General features: G+C 44.7%; 2 protein-coding genes across 3 annotated transcripts; both read left to right on the top strand.

The window, feature by feature from the left end:
* Window positions 1-97: 97 nt before the first annotated feature.
* si:dkey-23o4.6 (retinol dehydrogenase 12) lies at window positions 98-4,706 on the top strand. The gene is made up of 7 exons (XM_037454260.2): window positions 98-857; window positions 1,556-1,690; window positions 1,848-2,039; window positions 2,134-2,295; window positions 2,376-2,495; window positions 3,541-3,745; window positions 4,168-4,706. Exons 1-7 carry the CDS (start codon window positions 713-715, stop codon window positions 4,271-4,273), a joined length of 1,065 nt encoding a protein of 354 aa, XP_037310157.2. The 5' UTR covers window positions 98-712; the 3' UTR covers window positions 4,274-4,706.
* Window positions 4,707-6,342: 1,636 nt separating this feature from the next.
* On the top strand, window positions 6,343-16,359 carry plekho1b (pleckstrin homology domain containing, family O member 1b). 2 transcript variants are annotated; one of them, XM_037454987.2, is made up of 6 exons: window positions 6,343-6,596; window positions 7,525-7,671; window positions 11,004-11,159; window positions 12,052-12,156; window positions 14,179-14,277; window positions 14,499-16,359. In XM_037454987.2, exons 1-6 carry the CDS (start codon window positions 6,570-6,572, stop codon window positions 15,093-15,095), a joined length of 1,131 nt encoding a protein of 376 aa, XP_037310884.1. In that variant the 5' UTR covers window positions 6,343-6,569; the 3' UTR covers window positions 15,096-16,359. The 2 variants fall into 2 exon arrangements, with proteins under 2 accessions (XP_037310884.1, XP_037310885.1); XM_037454988.2 differs by having other exon boundaries at window positions 11,019-11,159.
* Window positions 16,360-17,120: the final 761 nt, after the last annotated feature.

Here is a 17,120-nt window from a genome sequence, read left to right on the forward strand (position 1 = left end):
TCAGTCGAGTAACTCAATTACTGTATGTCACTTTTACAAGGTGATAGATAAGGAGGTGATAGACAGGGAGGTGATAGACAGGGAGGTGATAGACAAGGAGGTGATATTTCTGAACTGATAGTTGTACTTCATGATGTGATATTTGTACTCTTTGGAGTCATGGGTCCTTCTGGTTTTAACCACACAGGGACATCGGGTTCGGTCTGCAGCTTTGCCTCCAAACAGAGCACCAGGAGTAATTTGATGTTTGTTGTTATTTATTCAAATGAAAACATAAAAGAAAGATGAGTTGCAATAGTTTGGATGTCTGACGATGTCAATCACCATCAGGCCGAGGTCACAGACCAACCACTTTTATTCAAATAAATGAATGCGGCTCCCACAGCTAGATTCAATCTGACATTAGTAGTGTATGAAACTACATCGTCTGATGAAAATACTACATGACCTGCTATTAGTACTTAATGTTGTTAGTGATACATCAAATTCTTCATATTTACTGACAATAGAAAACGTAGCAGCTGATCAATGCAATGCTCACAAACACCAGCATGAAGGGCTGTTCTGTTCTGTGTTGGATCCACTGATCCTTCCTGTTCCCTAACTGAGCCCAGAGGGGGATAATCTGTGCTAATCTGAGTAAATCTGCCCCCCCCCTCCCCTCCCCTCCGCCCTGGCTCTGCTTCTCCTCAGTCCGCACTGACTCGCAGCCATGCGAGCCGACGCCCCGGGAGGGTTCCTGGTCCTGCCGTGGCCCGGAGGTTCTGGTTCTGACCCCCCTGACCTGCAGCCGGTGGAGGAGGGGAGGGGGGGGCTTCTGCTGAGGTCTGGAGCTCTGGTCGGACTGGCTGTGATCTGTAAGGTTCTTCTTCTGCTTAACATGAATAATCTGTCACGTTGTATCCATTGATCGATCAGTGAGTCTTTTACATTAGGCGTACATGTGTGTATACAGTATGTATGTACATACTGTATACATCAATGTGTGTTCATCTATATGTGTTTATATGTATGTGTGTATCTGTACACGTGTGTGTCTGTACATGTATGTATATATGTGTTAATATGTGTATATTCATGTGATGTAAAATCAATAAAATCTTCAATTTCTTCAACTGAATTGTTTACGTTAAAGGTGGAAGAAATTCATACTTGATTTGACTTTGTCTCATTTTTTCACATCACAAAAAACTGGCATTTTAACAGGGGTGTGTAGACTTTTTATATTTACTGGATGTATATAAGTCTACATGTGTATTCATGTACTTGTATCTGTACAAGTATTTGTACAAGTGTATAGAGTATATCTATACGTTTTTAAATATATAGATGTAAAGATATGTGTGTGTTCATGTCCATGTATGAATATTTGTTCATATACACGTGGGTATTTATGTTCAGGTGTATGAATGTATATGTCTAGTTATTCATGTATATGTAATGATGATTGTTGGAAAATACAAATATAGAAAAATGTATATACAATAACAAAATAACAACAACACTGCATGTTTGTGTGTTTGTGGTGGTGTGTGTCTGTGTGTGTGCCCTGCAGGTGTGACGGTGCTGCGGAGGTGGATAGCAGGTGGAGTGTGTCGCTGCTCGACCCGTCTGGATGGAAAGACGGTTCTGATCACCGGAGCAAACACCGGCATCGGCAAAGAGACGAGCAGAGACATGGCCCGCAGAGGTCAGACCGCTTTACTGACGTTGTGGGGACCTCTGCTCACACAATACGTTGTGGGGACCTCTGTTTCTAAAACTCGTTCCTTTTGGCCTTTCCTTTGGCCCCTGTTGACGCGTCCTATTGGAGCAGAATGGTGATGGGTGTGTTTGATGCGTTGCAGGGGCCCGGGTGGTGATGGCCTGCAGGGACCTGACCCGGGCGGAGCAGGCGGCCGAGGACATCCGTCAGTCAACAGGAAATGGGAACGTCGTGATCAGGCATCTGGACTTGGCCTCCGTTTACTCCGTCACACAGTTTGCTAAAGACTTCATGGACGGTGAAGACAGACTGGACATCCTCATCAACAACGCAGGTGGGCTCACCTGTCTCCGCCTGTCTGTCTGCTTACCTGTCTCTTTTCACCTGCCTGTCTGCCTACTTGTCTCTTTCCACCTGTCTGTCTGCAGGAGTGATGATGTGTCCAAGGTGGCTGACGGAAGACGGTTTTGAAACTCAGCTGGCTGTCAATCATCTGGGTCACTTCCTGTTGACCAATCTCCTGCTGCCGAGGCTGAAGACCTCAGCCCCCAGCCGCGTGGTCACTGTGTCATCCATTGCCCACCAAGGGGGTACGACCTCTGACCTTTTACCTCTGAGCTGTAACGTTTCTTGTGTTTCTCTCACTCAGTTTTCATGGGGTTTTTTTCAGGTCGCATCGACTTTGACGACTTGTTCGCCAGCAGAAAAACGTACAGTTCGCTGGAGAGCTACCAACAAAGCAAACTAGCCAACGTGCTCTTCACCAGGGAACTGTCCCGACGTCTCACAGGTCAAACACTAGACACTCCTACAGGTCAAACACTAGACACTCCAACAGGTCAAACACTAGACACTCCCACAGGTCAAACACTAGACACTCCAACAGGTCAAACACTAGACACTCCAACAGGTCAAACACTAGACACTCCTACAGGTCAAACACTACTCACTCCCACAGGTCAAACACTAGACACTCCCACAGGTCAAACACTAGACACTCCAACAGGTCAAACACTAGACACTCCAACAGGTCAAACACTAGACACTCCAACAGGTCAAACACTAGACACTCCAACAGGTCAAACACTAGACACTCTTACAGGTCAAACACTAGACTCCAACAGGTCAAACACTAGACACTCCTACAGGTCAAACACTAGACACTCCTACAGGTCAAACACTAGACACTCCCACAGGTCAAACACTAGACACTCCAACAGGTCAAACACTAGACACTCCAACAGGTCAAACACTAGACACTCCTACAGGTCAAACACTAGTCACTCCCACAGGTCAAACACTAGACACTCCCACAGGTCAAACACTAGACACTCCAACAGGTCAAACACTAGACACTCCAACAGGTCAAACACTAGACTCCAACAGGTCAAACACTAGACACTCCCACAGGTCAAACACTAGACACATCTACAGGTCAAACACTAGACACTCCTACAGGTCAAACACTAGACTCCTACAGGTCAAATACTAGACACTCCTACAGGTCAAACACTAGACACTCCCACAGGTCAAACACTAGACACATCTACAGGTCAAATACTAGACACTCCTACAGGTCAAACACTAGATACATCTACAGGTCAAACACTAGACTCCTACAGGTCAAACACTAGACACTCCCACAGGTCAAACACTAGATACATCTACAGGTCAAACACTAGACACTCCTACAGGTCAAACACTAGACTCCTACAGGTCAAACACTAGACTCCAACAGGTCAAACACTAGACTCCTACAGGTCAAACACTAGACACTCCTACAGGTCAAACAAACTTCAAACTACTGTAGCTTGTTTTATCCACCTCCCCCTCAGGCTCCGGTGTGTCGTCGTTCTGTCTCCACCCGGGTGTGATCCGGACCGAGCTGGGCCGCCACGTGGAGGGCTGGTTCCCCATGCTGGGGGCCCTCCTGAGGCTCCCCTCCCTGCTGCTCATGAAGACCCCCACTCAGGGGTGTCAGACCACCGTGTACTGCGCCGTGACGCCGGGTCTGGAGGGCCAATCGGGGAGATACTTCAGGTGGGGGGGGGGGGTTGACGTCTCCGCTTTCATCTCCCAAACTAACACTTTAATTACTCTCTGTTTCACTTCCGCTCATCTTTTGAAGTATATTTTGCTGAATTTTATGGTGCTTTCATCACTTTTCCTTCCCTTAAAGACACAGTTCTTTAAACTCATGGAAAGACGAATCCACACAAGAGGAACAGCTGCAAGTTCCCACAATGGAAAACATCATATTTCGCAACTAAATGTGTCAGAATGTTCTCAATAAAGAGGCGGAGCTATAGGTTTGGTGGGCGTGGTGAGGGTTAAAGGTGACTTATTATAGTATGTGAGCTAACGGATAACGTGCTAGCACTAGTCAGTCACTTTGGGTCTGTGGAATTATTATTATTGGTTCTACATGGAATGGATGTAAATTTGATTATTCTTGTTGTCAGTGACTGTGCAGAGAAGGAGGCGGCTCCCGAGGGGCGGGACGACTTTGCGGCGCGGAAGCTGTGGGAGGAAAGCGCTCGATTGGTTGGATTAAAGGACGCTTGCTGATCTTCAACCTTCGTCCCATCAATCAAATTCTGTCCGTGTGCGGGTGGGGGGACCTCAACATTTCCCTTTAATCACTTAATATATTTACTTGATTTTTAGTTTGCTTATTTTATTTAACTTGCTTCATCTTTCTTTTTGGTTCTCTATGTGTGTTTTTTTTTCAGAGTGAAAATTAAAAGCTCAGTTCAGTTTATGTTTTGAATTTTCAGGAAATCAAATTCAGCAGCTTTTTGTTTATTTGTGTTTGAGACGTTGAGTTAAGTGAACGTTGAGTGAAAGTTGACACAATTTAATTTCATCTCTTAAATCTTATATATATAAAATATAACAAATTCTTATATTTAAAAGTTTGTCAAATGAAAATGTCTAATGATGATGACAATTATGATGCCAGGAAATGATTGTATTATTCAGAATAAAGGATTTGATTGATGTTTCTCATTTGAAGTCTTTTATTTCCAAACGAGTATTCATAGTACTATAAAGTATTAATAGTAGTTTAAAGCAGTAACTAATTGATTGTAAAACATTGTGCCCTTATTTTAAAGCAGTAATATTGAGTTTCACCAGCAGGAGGCTGCAAAGTCTCAGAAACAAAAGAAGATTATTTGATCCAGTTTGTAATTTTTTTCTCCACATTTCACTTTTATATTAGTGATTATGTTTGTGATGTTTTGTTTAAACAACTCTTTTATTTTGCCTCCTTTACTTTATTTTCTACTAAAGACTTTTGTTGCATCTGTTTTATCAGGTGCTCTATGAACACATGTATTATATTATTAATAATGATACGTTTGTATGTATTCAATAAACTCAAAGTACATAAATATATTAATGCAATTTTATACCCCAAATAGACAAACAACAAGCTAATGACTTTATATAACTTATAATACAACAAACCTTGAGTTTATTAATAATCTGAATCTTTAAAGAAAGTAAATAGATAAATTATATTATATCAATACATAATTATAATGGTGAGAAGATGCAGAAAGTAGCAGGAAATACAAACAAAATATCTCTAATTTGTCCATAAGAACTTAAATAAATGAACGTTTTAAATTTCTTCTGAGCTTATTTGTCTCTAATGTGATTGTGGAGAAACAGCTGATCCTGGATCAGTTTCCTGTTTTCGTATTTGTTTTGTCTCTAATGAAGCGTTTCATCAGATAATCTGCAAATCAGCTTCCTCCTCTCAGTCTGACCCACTTTGATGATCTGACTCCAGATCTGATCCGCCTCTGAACATCTGCCAGCACACAGACCGGATTACATTGATCCAGATGTGCGCTGACCCAGACCAGATCCAGACGGACCCCCCATGCAGAGCCGCATTGTTTCACGCCTTGGCCTCTGATTGAGGGTGTCTGAGTCTTTTATGGTGTACATGTATGCACATCTTCATGTACATGATGTAGACCACGTGAACATGTGTACAAATACACATGTATATACTTATTATACTACTGCTATTCTACTGGTACTGAGGCCATACTACTGATACTCTTATGGTACTGATGCTATGCTACTGATACTCTTATGGTACTACTTCTATACTACTGATACTCTTATTATACTACTACTATACTGCTGATACTCTTCTTATACTCCTGCTATACTACTGATACTCTTATGGTACTGATGCTATACTACTGATACTCTTATGGTACTGATGCTATACTACTGATACTCTTATTATACTACTTCTATACTGCTGATACTCTTCTTATACTCCTGCTATGCTACTGATACTCTTATGGTACTGATGCTATACTACTGATACTCTTATGGTACTGATGCTATACTACTGATACTCTTATTATACTACTTCTATACTACTGATACTCTTATTATACTACTTCCATACCACTGATACTCTTCTTATACTACTTCTGTACTACTGATACTCTTATTATACAACTTCTATACTAAAGATACTCTTCTTATACTACTTCTATACTACTAATTCTGTGTAGAAGGAGGAGGAGGAAGAAGGAGGAGAGGAGGGGGGCGTGCGGGGAGGAGGGGGAGGAGTAACCGGACACCGACTCCCTGGGTGGCTCCAGGCCGGTCAGAGCGCATCGCAGCCCGGCGGCAGCAGTACGGAGACGAGCGGACACAATACCGGACATACTACCGGAGTTACTGGTCCTACAGCGGGACATTACCGGAGGTTCAACCCGCCTTTCTGCTCTCTTGCTCCCGCCGGTCCTCCGCTCTTTGAGGGGGGGGATAACGGGAGTTCGTGAAAGTGGCGGATCGTTGAAGTGACGACGTCATAAAGCGTGACGGTATGAAGAAGAACAGCAGCGGGAAACGGGTGAGTGTTAACGGGACCGGGACCGGCGGCTCGCGAGGCTCCGTTTTTTTGTCCATCTCGTTTATGCGGAGCTCGAGGAACAAAAGCCTCAAGGATTAGGTTCACGCTTTTATTTTGAAGGTGGCAAAGCTGCCGTTAGCTCCCTTTGAGACTATACTTTCCGGTTTCCACAATAAGAGCAGCAGTCGAAACGCTTAAAACAAAAAAAGATGAAAGATTAAAAGTAAAACAATATCTGAACACATTGTTTTATAATCCGAGGTAAACTTAAATAACATTTAAGAGGATCTCTCCAGAACCGGTACATTTACACGCTGTCAGGAGAGATTTAACTACAAGCCACTTATTATTTATTGTATTATTATTGTTATTGTTATTTTAATTATTCGTATTATCGTCACTGTTGTTGTTGTTGTTGTTGATCATAACAACGAGGAGTAATTATTGTATTTTATCACTATAATTGTTATTTTTAATGTTTCTCTTTGAGGTGAAAAATTCAGTTTCTGTTCTGAATTGAGATAATAAATGAATTTCTTTTAATCATGATGGACAAAATCCGGATAACTAATACTATCAACTTTGAACTGGTTGTGGTTTTGATCTTTCAGTCTAAGCCAAAGTTACTGATTCTAAAGAGAAGCAAAAGGAGGAACTTCAGAGACATCAGAAACATTCAACCTGCTGAATGTGTGGAGTACGCAGAAGATACTAAGAACATACACTTATAGAGAACATACGCAGAACATACGCAGAACATACAGAGAGCGTCGGTAGAACTTTTACGAGTTTTTGAAACGTCACCTGTCTTTATTCTAAACGTCCTGACAGCGACTGAAACCACAGAAGAAGACCTTTTCACACTGAGCGTGTTATAGTATTGTTTAGTCCACCTGCTCTGATGACAGCTTCCTGTTTCCTGTTTCAGGGCCCACAGGACGTGGCACCACAGCAGGTCCAACCCGACAAGGTCGGATGGATCCGGAAGTTTTGCGGCAAAGGGATCTTCAGAGAGATCTGGAAGAACCGCTTCGTGGTCCTGAAGGGAGATCAGCTGTTTGTGTGTGAGAAGGAGGTGAGTCGGGGGGGAGGGGGGGCATCAGGTGACTGACACTCATTGATTGCACATCGACTTCTGACTGCTCCTTGTCACCTCGGCCACAACATGACGTCACCTCTCTGTGACTCAGTAACCCTAACAGATTTGAAGATGCGGCTTTTTAAATTCACCACCAATGTAACATTTAGGCTATTGATAGATGACAGAAAACTGATCATTAACAACAAATGAACCCCTTTAATCTGCTTGTCATGCTTTCACTTTTTTACGCTATTCATTCATTTAGAGTATCGAAGGATAATTAAGAACAAAGACATTGTTCTAGTACACAGTTCTTGAATACTGTGTGGTATTTATTAGGTTTATAAAGGTTCACACTTCCAACAGAAAGTTTCTCTTCCAATTCCTACAGCGAGGTTCTGCAGGAGTCGAGTTTCAGACACACAGAGAGCTTCAGTTTCACCACAACGCCACACGGAACCGTAATCTGCTGCAGAAAGTCCTCACAGAACCCGTATTTGAAACATCAGAACCATGTAAAACCTTTTAAACCTAAGAATCATTTACACTTAATTGATCAGCAAAAAAATGAGTCTTCTCATATTCATGCTAAGCTATGCTAAGCGTCTCATCTGCTTCCAGTCTTGGTGCTAAGCTATGCTAAGAGTCTCATCTGCTTCCAGTCCTGGTGCTAAGCTATGCTAACAGTCTCCCCTCCTTCCAGTCTTGGTGCTAAGTTATGCTAACAGTCTCCCCTCCTTCCAGTCTTGGTACTAAGCTATGCTAACAGTCTCCCCTCCTTCCAGTCTTGGTGCTAAACTATGCTAACAGTCTCCCCTCCTTCCAGTCTTGGTACTAAGCTATGCTAACAGTCTCCCCTCCTTCCAGTCTTGGTGCTAAACTATGCTAACAGTCTCCCCTCCTTCCAGTCTTGGTACTAAGCTATGCTAACAGTCTCCCCTCCTTCCAGTCTTGGTGCTAAGCTATGCTAACAGTCTCCCCTCTTTCCAGTCTTGGTGCTAAACTATGCTAACAGTCTCCCCTCCTTCCAGTCTTAGTGCTAAGCTATGCTAACAGTCTCCCCTCCTTCCAGTCTTGGTACTAAGCTATGCTAACAGTCTCCCCTCCTTCCAGTCTTGGTGCTAAACTATGCTAACAGTCTCCCCTCCTTCCAGTCTTGGTACTAAGCTATGCTAACAGTCTCCCCTCCTTCCAGTCTTGGTGCTAAACTATGCTAACAGTCTCCCCTCCTTCCAGTCTTGGTACTAAGCTATGCTAACAGTCTCCCCTCCTTCCAGTCTTGGTGCTAAGCTATGCTAACAGTCTCCCCTCTTTCCAGTCTTGGTGCTAAACTATGCTAACAGTCTCCCCTCCTTCCAGTCTTAGTGCTAAGCTATGCTAACAGTCTCCCCTCCTTCCAGTCTTGGTACTAAGCTATGCTAACAGTCTCCCCTCCTTCCAGTCTTGGTGCTAAACTATGCTAACAGTCTCCCCTCCTTCCAGTCTTGGTACTAAGCTATGCTAACAGTCTCCCCTCCTTCCAGTCTTGGTGCTAAACTATGCTAACAGTCTCCCCTCCTTCCAGTCTTGGTACTAAGCTATGCTAACAGTCTCCCCTCCTTCCAGTCTTGGTGCTAAGCTATGCTAACAGTCTCCCCTCTTTCCAGTCTTGGTGCTAAACTATGCTAACAGTCTCCCCTCCTTCCAGTCTTAGTGCTAAGCTATGCTAACAGTCTCCCCTGCTTCCAGTCTTAGTGCTAAGCTATGCTACACTTGTAATTGTCTTGAAACAAAAAACATTTGAACTTAAATTGAGTTTCTCTTCAAATGAGGTTTAATAGATGGAACCGAGGTTCCCCACTTCCTGAGGACCTCACAGCAATCACCTGTATTGATAAAGTCTTCAAGGACTTTTTTGATCTCAGAAACAACACTTGTTACTTTTCCATGAACTGACATCAGCTGTCAGAGAAGAGCTGGTCATGTGACCAGCTGTCCTCGTTCATGACCGTATTTGGCCATCTGAGCGCCGCCGAGCTTCAGACTTCTGATTCTGTGGTTCGTGACCAGCTCTCAGCATCTCTACTTCCACTTCCTGTTTCATCAGGAATAGAAACACGAACACACACATTCTGACCACATCTGCTTTACATTTGACAAATTAAACTTCCTCTGAGAGTTGACAGTTTGATGATTCCTGCCTGCTTCTTCTTTTTCTCCTCCGTCTCCTCCTTCTCAACCTCCTCCTCCTCTCCTTTTCCTTCAATATCAATACCATCCCTTGCTGTGTTTGAGGTGGGCGTGGCCTCTCCCTGGAAGTGTCAGTTTAAGCTGTTTAATAATAGATGTTGTTTCCGTGGAGATCAATTAGCTGAAGGTTACCTGCAGAAAATGCAGAAGTGCTGCAGGAGGGACCTGTGTGTGTGTGTTTTGTGTTACACTACATGCACACATCACATGTCATTTAGCTGATGCTTTTATCCACAGTGACTCACAATAAGAACATTTCAACCATAAGGAAACAAACCGAGAAGTACAAGAAACACGAAAGTGCAACTTCATCAAAAAAGGCGATGTACAACTAGTTATAGATCAGATCCATTATAAGTCCAGTTTAAGGTCTACAGTGTGTTAGTGTTTTAGTGGAGGTTTAGTCTGAAGAGGTGAAGGCTCTCTGTGGTCCTGATGTCATCACAGAGCTCCTTCCACCATTTAGGAGCAGGACAGCAAAGAGTCGAGATCTAGTCTCAGTGAGGGAGGAACAAGCAGCTTGATGTTGGGATGGAGGGTTTGACCATGTCCTGGATGGAGACTGGACCCCATCCATTCACAGCATGCTACGTGAGCACCAGGGCTTTGAACTGGATGAGGGCAGCCACTGGTAACCAGTGAAGAGATGAGGAGAGCAGTAGTGTGGGAGAACTTAGGAAGGTTGAAGACCAGTCGAGCTGCTGCATTCTGGATGAGCTGCAGAGAGGTGGAATGGAGCAGGGAGACCTGCCAGGAGAGAGTTACAGTAGTCCAGGAGGTGACAAGAGCCTGAATCAGTACCTGCGCCTCCTTCTGAGGGAGAAGGGGTCGTGTTCTCCTGATGCTGTAGCTCGTGGACCTACAGGATCGTGATGTCGCTGTCATGTTGGCGTTGGGCGTTAACACAGAATGACCAAAGTTTGTGTGTATGTGTGTGTGTGCGTTTGTGTATGTGTGTGTGTGTTTTACACAGCTACCTGAAGCAGCAGCAGTTCAACGTGTTTAACTGCAAACTGTCTTCAAGCATGTACTACAGATGTTCACTACCTGCTCAGGTACTCCATTCCCCCGGTCCAGACGTGCTAGCTTAGCATTAGCCTGTGTCCCTGCAGGTGAAGGAGTTGGGTCGGTCCGATGAGGTGTTGGACCTGAGTGACTACGAGCGCTGTGAGGAGATCCGCAAGAAGAAGAGTCGCAGCAAAAAGAACCACAGCAAGTTCAGACTGCAGCGCCGCAGCTCACCTGGGAACACGGTACACCTGAGTGTGTGTGTGTCTGTGTGTTTTTGTGTGTGTCTGTGTGTCTTTGTGTCTGTGTGTCTGTGTGTTTTTGTGTGTGTCTTTGTGTGTGTGTGTCTGTGTGTCTTTGTGTCTGTGTGTCTTTGTGTGTGTGTGTCTGTGTGTGTATTAAATGTCAAGCGTGAGTAGATGAACAGAAACAGCTGATTAACGCGCAACAGAAGAAGAGAATAAAAGCTCCAAATGTGGAACACACACAGACACACACACACACACAGAAACAAACACCTACACAGAAGATACCCGCAGGCCATCCCACAAATACCCAGGATGCACTGGGGGGAGTCGGGTGTCCTACAGACAGGTGGCAGATTCTATTACACAATCTCACACACACACACACGCACACGCACACACACAAATACACACCACCAGACGCAGACACACACTGGGCCATCTGTTGATATGTCAGAAAACCGTGTGTGTATGTTTTGTGTGTCTGTGTGCGTGTGTGTTTTCCTGTGTGTATGTTTTGTGTGTCTGCGTGCGTGTGTGTTTTTCTGTGTGTGTTTGTGTGTCTGTGTGCGTGTGTGTTTTTCTGTGTGTGTTTGTGTGTCTCGCTCAAACAAAGCCGGCTGCTGCGAGGAGCCAACAGTGTGTAACCATGTTCACCACATCGAGGCTCCACTGTGTGCGATGGAGCAGTGTGATGAATCCCGGCTGCTCCATGTGCCAAAGTGTCCACGAGCAAGACACCTGACCCCCAACTGCTCCCCATGCAGAATGTAACGAGTTATAATGCAATGTAAGTCACTTTGGATGAAAGCATCAGCTAAAATGGTGTGTGTGTGTGTGTGTGTGTGTGTGTGTGTGTGTGTGTGTGTGTGTGTGTGTGTGAGGGTTCTAGGTTCCCAACCTGGTGTTCCTGGCCGTCAGTCCGGAGGAGAAGGAATCCTGGATCAGCGTCCTGAACGTTTCCATCACACGAGCCAAGAACCAGATCCTGGACGAGGTACCGAGTCCTTCCACGACATTTTGAATCTTATAAAAGGATTTAAATCAAAGTAAATCATGAATAGTTGAAGTTCATCTCCTCACTGATTAAACCCATCAAAACCAAACTGTTTCTTTAAAAATGTAAATGATGTGAGTTTTAAGTTTTGCTGCCTTCACGATTGAAGGTGAAACCGTGTGTTTAGTTCAGTTTGGATCTAAAAGTTTTCTTCTCTCTAATAATGAATAATAAACATTTAGATTCATGCTAATGAGGTAGAAAGCCTCCTCAGGATTGGCTCCTTTGGTACGTGATGTCATAATTCACCATTTTTTTCACCGATTTTATAATCTGCCATGTTGTTGTTGACGGGTCCGTTTCAAGTAGGAGGTTCAAACTCTGAGTTTTGGGTTTCAGCTGTTTAGAGTCGGTCCAATCAACTCGGAGTAGGTTGACTTAACCACTAGAATACAAACCAGTCCAATGGTACTGAACCTATAATATGTTTTATTCCTCTTTAATGGCTCACTGGTTCGTGTCCAGGGAACAAAGACGGTTCCTCTCGGCTCTGCATACAGCAGCTTTACTAATATTCTCCATCACGTTGTAAAAGAAACGTAATACTACACAAAGAATGTGCTGTGAGAGCATGTCCACGATGGGGGACGTTAACGTAACAGGATCTTTGTTCATATGTGGAAACTGATTCATGAGGGAATGTAACACATGAGTTATAATGCAAAGTAAGTCACTTTGGATAAAAGCATCAGCTAAATGACTTGTGATGTCATTGGCTGGCTGCTGTCAGGGGGAGGAGCCTGTGAAAGGAGAACACCTGCTCCCGACCAGGTGAGGTTCACAGGCTCCGTTACCATAGCGACTGACCCTGAGCTTTAGTTACCTCCCTTTCTGAAACAACCAGAGTTTCCCTTTTCTCAGGGTGAACAAACACACGCTTCTTGAAACAAACCCCTGGTGACTTGTTGTTTTTGTTGTTGTTGACAGGTGACTGAATGTGTTGTTGTTGACAGGTGACTGAATGTTGTTGTTGTTGACAGGTGACTGAATGTTGTTGTTGTTGACAGGTGACTGAATGTGTTGTTGTTGACAGGTGACTGAATGTTGTTGTTGTTGACAGGTGACTGAATGTTGTTGTTGTTGACAGGTGACTGAATGTTGTTGTTGTTGACAGGTGACTGAATGTTGTTGTTGTTGACAGGTGACTGAATGTTGTTGTTGTTGACAGGTGACTGAATGTTGTTGTTGTTGACAGGTGACTGAATGTTGTTGTTGTTGACAGGTGACTGAATGTGTTGTTGTTGACAGGTGACTGAATGTTGTTGTTGTTGACAGGTGACTGAATGTGTTGTTGTTGACAGGTGACTGAATGTTGTTGTTGTTGACAGGTGACTGAATGTGTTGTTGTTGTTGTTGACAAGTGACTGTTGTTGTTTTTGTTGACAGGTGACTGAATGTTGTTGTTGTTGACAGGTGACTGAATGTTGTTGTTGTTGACAGGTGACTGAATGTGTTGTTGTTGTTGACAGGTGACTGAATGTGTTGTTGTTGACAGGTGACTGAATGTTGTTGTTGTTGACAGGTGACTGAATGTTGTTGTTGTTGTTGACAGGTGACTGAATGTGTTGTTGTTGTTGACAGGTGACTGAATGTGTTGTTGTTGTTGACAGGTGACTGAATGTGTTGTTGTTGACAGGTGACTGAATGTGTTGTTGTTGACAGGTGACTGAATGTGTTGTTGTTGTTGACAGGTGACTGAATTTGTTGTTGTTGACAGGTGACTGAATGTTGTTGTTGTTGACAGGTGACTGAATGTTGTTGTTGTTGTTGACAGGTGACTGAATGTGTTGTTGTTGTTGACAGGTGACTGAATGTGTTGTTGTTGACAGGTGACTGAATGTGTTGTTGTTGACAGGTGACTGAATGTGTTGTTGTTGACAGGTGACTGAATGTTGTTGTTGTTGACAGGTGACTGAATGTTGTTGTTGTTGACAGGTGACTGAATGTTGTTGTTGTTGACAGGTGACCGTAGAAGACTCTCAGCTGTCTCACCTCACTCGGGATCGCGTGAAGATTCCTCAGAACCGCCGGCTGCCCACCAGAGGTCACCTTCTGGCTGTGGTCAGTCTCATCTCTGCTCTCCTGACGCGCTTCTTCTGGAGCTTTTGACTCCATCACTTGGTCTTCTTCAGCCCAAATGCAGTGTGGAGGTGCTTGAACATCTCAGCACACTGGATCTAAAGATGAAGACCGTGTGGTGAAAGTCAGAAGCTGCAGAGGGAAGGAACTGCACTTGAGTTGTGATTGTTTTTGTTCTGATCCTCCTCTTCTGGACCCGCTAGGCCTCATCCTCCTCAGACGGGATGCTGACCCTGGATCTGATTCAGGAGGACGAAGCTCCTCCCCACCTCGGACCGGACTGCCCCAGGTCCAAGACCGACGGCGCCCTCTCCGCCGAGGCCTCTGGGAAATCCCAGAGCCTCCCCCGGGAGGTGGTGTGGGAGAAGACGGGCCGGACCCCACAGATGGGGAGGATCCTGACGCCGGCGGAGAAGATCCGCTGCGCCTCCATGGACGAGATCCTGGCCCATTCCGAGGCCACGGGCGCCACCGACGTCGCCTCCGCGGCGGCGTCTGTAGCCCGGCTGCAGGGGTTGATCAGCCAAAAGCTGGAAGAGACGGAGCGGCTGCTGACGGAGGTGCAGGCGGAGGCCAAGGAGCGGGGGAGGGGGAGGGGGAGGGAGTCGACGGAGGCGGGGAGGCTCCTGAAGGAGGCGGAGGTGACGTGGGGTCAGGCCCGGGACGTGTTGGAGGAGGTGAAGGAGCTGAGGGCGTTGTGCCGACAACTGGACTCCTCCTCCCCTCCCTCCACGCTGCGCCAATCTGAACCGGGCCGGTCCAGTCCGGTCCGGTCCGGTACGGTAAAGCCCGGTAGATGAACTTCTGCTTGCTGGACCTCAGATGAAGCTGTTTGTAGCATAAATGGTACTGGACTGATGGGAGAGTTGGACAAACCCAAAATGTGCCAAGGCAGAGGGTCCCAGGGACCTCATGGAGAATCTGGACTGGATGAAGTTGCCGGTACGAACGCAGTGTAAAAATAATTTGAAGGAATATTGATTTAGTTTAAAGACATTCTGAGCTGAACTCTTCTTCCATCTGGACTCAGGACCAGTCTGTGGTTCTGGTTTTGCTCAGGTCCACCTGAACCATTCAGGACCAAGTCATTTGGATTCTCCGCAGCAATGAAGAACTCTTCCTCTTCCTCTTCCTCCTGCCTCTCCTCATGTTTACGCTCATCAAACCACAACTGATTGATTTTTTTACCATTTTACAGCCTTTTAAAATCCAGATTCTGTCGAAAGGAACCAAGCAACTCGCTGTAGTGACTAAAAACTGGATGGAAGGCTGCTTTCCTGCTCAGAGGCACGTTGGCAGGTCAGGTGACCTAAAATAAAATCCCAATAGAACCCAACGGGAGCTTTATTCTTCATGCTGCATCCCTGCAAGGTGAATAGAAGCGAATGAACTGATTTAAACGCGTTTACGGTCAGTTTGTCAGATTCCACAAAGATCTTTTTATTTTTGCTTAAATCCTTTACTTATTTTTGTATAAAACATTCAGACTTTTGTACTTTTACATCCTGCTCGTTTCTGTTACTGTGAAAAAAAAAAGTAACAAATTATTTTCAAACCTCGTCTTTCATGTGAAAAAAATGACTGACTTTTAGGCCAGAAGAGTTGTTGAAATGAGAAGTTTAAATCTTTATACTTCAAATAACTTAAAACATGACTCAAGTTAAATCTTAAATGTTTAAAACCATCCACTCGACGTGTTCATTTAGTTCAGCAATAAAACACACCTTTTATTACTGTTAAAAACTGTATTTGAATTTGAAATGAATGCTGTTGTTCACTGTTCAGGTACGACTTCTAAATCCAATGGTTCTTTATTTTGATGCTAAAGAACACAGAAGTAAAATGATCGGATTGTTGCACTTTATTTGAACTTTTTATAACATTTGTATCAACTGATGAACAACAGAAATGTGCTTCTGAAACGTGCTTCTGGGCTTCCGTACCTCGATGAATTTGCATCGTCTTCCCTCGCTGTGGATCCTGTGTGGCAGCCGCAGGGGATTGTGGGGGATGTAGTCCAACCCGGATGTGAGGTTCATACAAAGATGAATAAAAACCTTGAAAACTGAACCTGGATCAGTGTGATTTTATTGGACTGACTGTGTCTCGTTTGGTGGGCTGCATCCTTATAAGGACGCGGCCTTCTGGTCTACGTGGGCCGGGTCCTCAAAGGCTGAACGTACACACACACACACACACACATATATATATATATATACACACACGGCGCTGAATGCAGTGATGTCGGTTAACGGTTTTCTCCACCAATCGTCGTGGTTTAAACGGAAGTGAAGGGAATGATGAGAGCTGTTTGAGGAAAGGAGCCTCAACGCTTCCTCACTTCAAAATCGCAAATGACTAATTAGCCTCAGAGGGCTTTACAGTGTGAACCCATGTGACATCCTGTCACAAACCGTCACATGGGCACAGGAGGAGCTCTGGAGGAAAGGGCGTCCTATGCATTGTATGCGTCCTATGCATCCTATGCATTGTATGCGTCCTATGCATCCTATGCGCCCTATGCGCCCTATGCATCCTATGCATCCTATGCGTCGTATGCATCGTATGCGTCCTATGCATCGTATGCATCATATGCGTCCTATGCATCCTATGCATTGTATGCGTCCTATGCATCCTATGCGCCCTATGCATCCTATGCGTCGTATGCATCGTATGCGTCCTATGCATCCTATGCGCCCTATGCATCCTATGCATCATATGCATCGTTTGCGTCCTATGCATCCTATGCACGCTATGCATTGTATGCGTCCTATGCATCCTATGCGCCCTATGCATCCTATGCATCCTATGCGTCGTATGCGTCC

This window comes from Pungitius pungitius, chromosome 11, assembly GCF_949316345.1.
Source record: "Pungitius pungitius chromosome 11, fPunPun2.1, whole genome shotgun sequence".
In the NCBI taxonomy this organism is placed as follows: Eukaryota; Metazoa; Chordata; class Actinopteri; order Perciformes; family Gasterosteidae; genus Pungitius; species Pungitius pungitius.